Source organism: Phytophthora ramorum (assembly GCF_020800215.1).
Source record: "Phytophthora ramorum isolate Pr-102 chromosome Unknown Phyram_PR-102_s0001, whole genome shotgun sequence".
In the NCBI taxonomy this organism is placed as follows: Eukaryota; Oomycota; class Peronosporomycetes; order Peronosporales; family Peronosporaceae; genus Phytophthora; species Phytophthora ramorum.
The window spans coordinates 208,145-211,019 of record NW_027150647.1 but is presented as its reverse complement, the minus strand read 5'-3'; the positions used below and the strand labels follow the sequence as shown (position 1 = coordinate 211,019).

The 2,875-nt window shown below is 49.9% G+C and overlaps 1 protein-coding gene across 1 annotated transcript; it reads left to right on the top strand.

The window, feature by feature from the left end:
- Positions 1 to 1,631: 1,631 nt before the first annotated feature.
- Positions 1,632 to 2,108, top strand: KRP23_21 (Secreted RxLR effector protein; the record flags this gene model as incomplete). The annotated part of the gene is made up of 1 exon (XM_067886743.1): positions 1,632 to 2,108. One exon carries the CDS (start codon positions 1,632 to 1,634, stop codon positions 2,106 to 2,108), a length of 477 nt encoding a protein of 158 aa, XP_067750575.1.
- Positions 2,109 to 2,875: the final 767 nt, after the last annotated feature.

Here is a 2,875-nt window from a genome sequence, read left to right as displayed (position 1 = left end):
TGTAGATCGCCTGGACTCGGGCAGAGGCTTGATAAGTAGTGGACCTTGGAGCGGTGGAGAGCAAATTGAAGAATGAGATTAAAGTCGACCAAAAGCAGGCAGTTCTCGTAAGAATAAAAGACCAATGGTTCCCGAACTTTGCAAGGGGGTGCTTGCACTGCATGTAAATTACAGTGCACGTGTACAATCACTGATGTTCAGATCCCACATGTAATTGGGGACCGCTCGGCGATCATGTTGACGCATCGCTTGCGGTGTGCGCACTACATGTACTGTGCGTGTTGTTATTGCGTAACACAGGTGCTCGAGTTTATGGTAGAATCTTCTTGGGTCAGAGCATCGATGTTGGACGCTTGCGAACAGGCTTGCGAGCGTTGTAGGTGTTGCTGAGCGAGCGGTACTGATGCAAAGGAAGTTGTAGTACGTGCATGGGTGCTCTGTGGGGGCCAGGGATGCTGGGTCAAGATGAGAGGATTTAAGATTGCCTTCTCTCTGGCGTTGTCCCAGAATGTTGACGAGGATCTGCTGTCATGCACGTTCAAACGCACGCTACATTGAGACCACCGGCACAATACCGAGTACGATTTGCACATGTACACATAGTTAGTATATCACGTGCAGGGCCAAAAAGTCTGAGGAGTACAATACCAGCAGCTGCTCGCGACACTAATCCAGTCCAAGTAAGGTATGTATTTGGGACCAAGAAAGTGACTACTCACCCGCCGATCCAGCATTCTATCCCATCTGGAAATGCGGACGTGCGTCGCGTGCTTTTAATGGGCAATGCCAAACGCACAATTCCTTCGGTTGTTACAATACTGGGATTGAGAACGAGTCAAAGAGGGGCTGGTATTCTGTTGACGGAGGCATCAGATCTCGTTTTACCATCCCAGTTATTTAGATGATGGAGGTGCAAGATTGGAACCAAGAGAACGTGCTTGGAGAAACATATTATCTGGACAGGATGGCGAAGAACATCACTTACTCCCGACAATTGTTCGCGAAGTGGTACACGCTTGATATCGCAGACGCGACGATCCAAACTCGACTCGAAGCCGCGGGCGCACACTTCGGCGCCCTGTCTACTCAGTATGCAACCTACTCAGGCTTGACCCGCGGGGTTGCATAGGCATTCGTTCGCCACCACATACAGTACGTCTTGCTCTCGGTACATTTAACTGTCCTAACCAGCAGTTAAAGTAAGAGCCACAGTGAACTGACTTCTCGTCGTCAGTATGCTACCCACGCTGGGCTCTGTGCGTTTAGTACATATATACGGTGACGGGACGATTACAGGACACGCAGCAACGTTTAGCCAGTTTTCAAGGCTCCGTCCCATGTCAGCACAAATCGAATTTACATCTTGGTTGGTACAGTTTGCACATCAAGAGATCGACTCTAGCTTTGCATGTCTTCACCCACGAGTCACCACTTCGTATGTTCCTCCTCGCGAGAGCCCACGCTCGTACTCCACCTGGAAACGTTAGTTTCGCCTTCTCCACATCACCGCCAGGCAAGTCCACGAGGAGAACAACACAACGCAACTTCGCGTCAGCAATTCGCCCGCAGAAGAAGAGAGAGGAATCCTGACGGGTGTCAAAATGGCGGTGAAGACGACGTACTGGGCGTAGATGCAGAAATCCGACGATTTCGTCAAGAAGACGCTCAAGTTGGACGGACTGACAAAAGGTGCGATGAAGGCCAGCCCCAAGTACAAATACTACCAGAAATATCTGTACAAGGCGCAAGGAGTCAAGATGGACAATTGGGCACTTGATGAGTTGAATCCGACGACAATCTGGAACAAACTGGGGTTGGGTACAATGTCTGCTACTCAGCGCGAGGGGAGCGACGCGCTGAAGATCTACGCGCGCTACGCTAGGAAATACGACGGCGCTGTTTACCATAGTGGGTACAAGGCTTACACTCCCAGCACGGACGCAGAGATGGATGTCCTCCTGAGAGTGTGGGCTCAGGCTGATAGGTCTACCGACTACGTTCGAAAATGCCTGGGGATATACAGCAACGTCATCGTGACAAGGTCCGACTACGAGAAACTCGACAAGTTCAAGCGCTACAAAGGCCAAAACTTGTACCAGGGTCTTTGAACTCGTCGTTAGGTGAGGATACACTTTCGGTAATGGTAGTAGTTAAGATTTTAGTGACGCATGTGGACCCTGTATCCATCGAAGCAACACCACACCCGAGTCTTTAAAGAGAAAAGGACGAATTGAATCAGATTCTTGGTACCAACAAGAAAGCGAAGAAGACTACCGGCTCCACTGAGGTTTCTCATGTTATGTTTACGGATATCGACTGAATCGGTGACATATGAGCATGCGTTCAAAGTAATCGTGACCGGAAATGCAGCAAGACGGCACTTCATTATGCCTGTGTTTGCTAGTGTTTGTACGCTTTTCGATGATGCCCGACGTCTGTCTGGAGAAACAGTAACTGTTTGACAGCAGTTGCCACGGAGTTGTGTGTATTGTCATCCTAGCCAAGCGAGATGATACACAACAGGACCTTGCTCAAGCCAAGCCTTGGACGAACATGCGGGTAGGGGAACAAAAAATGGGTGAAAAACGCTTCCACAAAAAAGAGGGAACATGAAAAACGTGATTTTCGTGTTCTCCTCGCTAAAGTGCGAGAACAACGAACATTTTTGCGAGCTTCCCTCCCGATATTCGTTCTCGCGCATTTCGTATTTAAGCGGATCTGGCGTGTTCGTATCCTATGTGTTGGATTGGCTGAAAATCGCACGATCTTCCACGGCCGCACTGAAATTTATCGAGCTCACTCGCGAAGATATCCTCTGCCCAAGACGCGGCCTGCGCTCGCGTGTGCTGAGCCTCCGACGCGCTCGAAGCGCAGT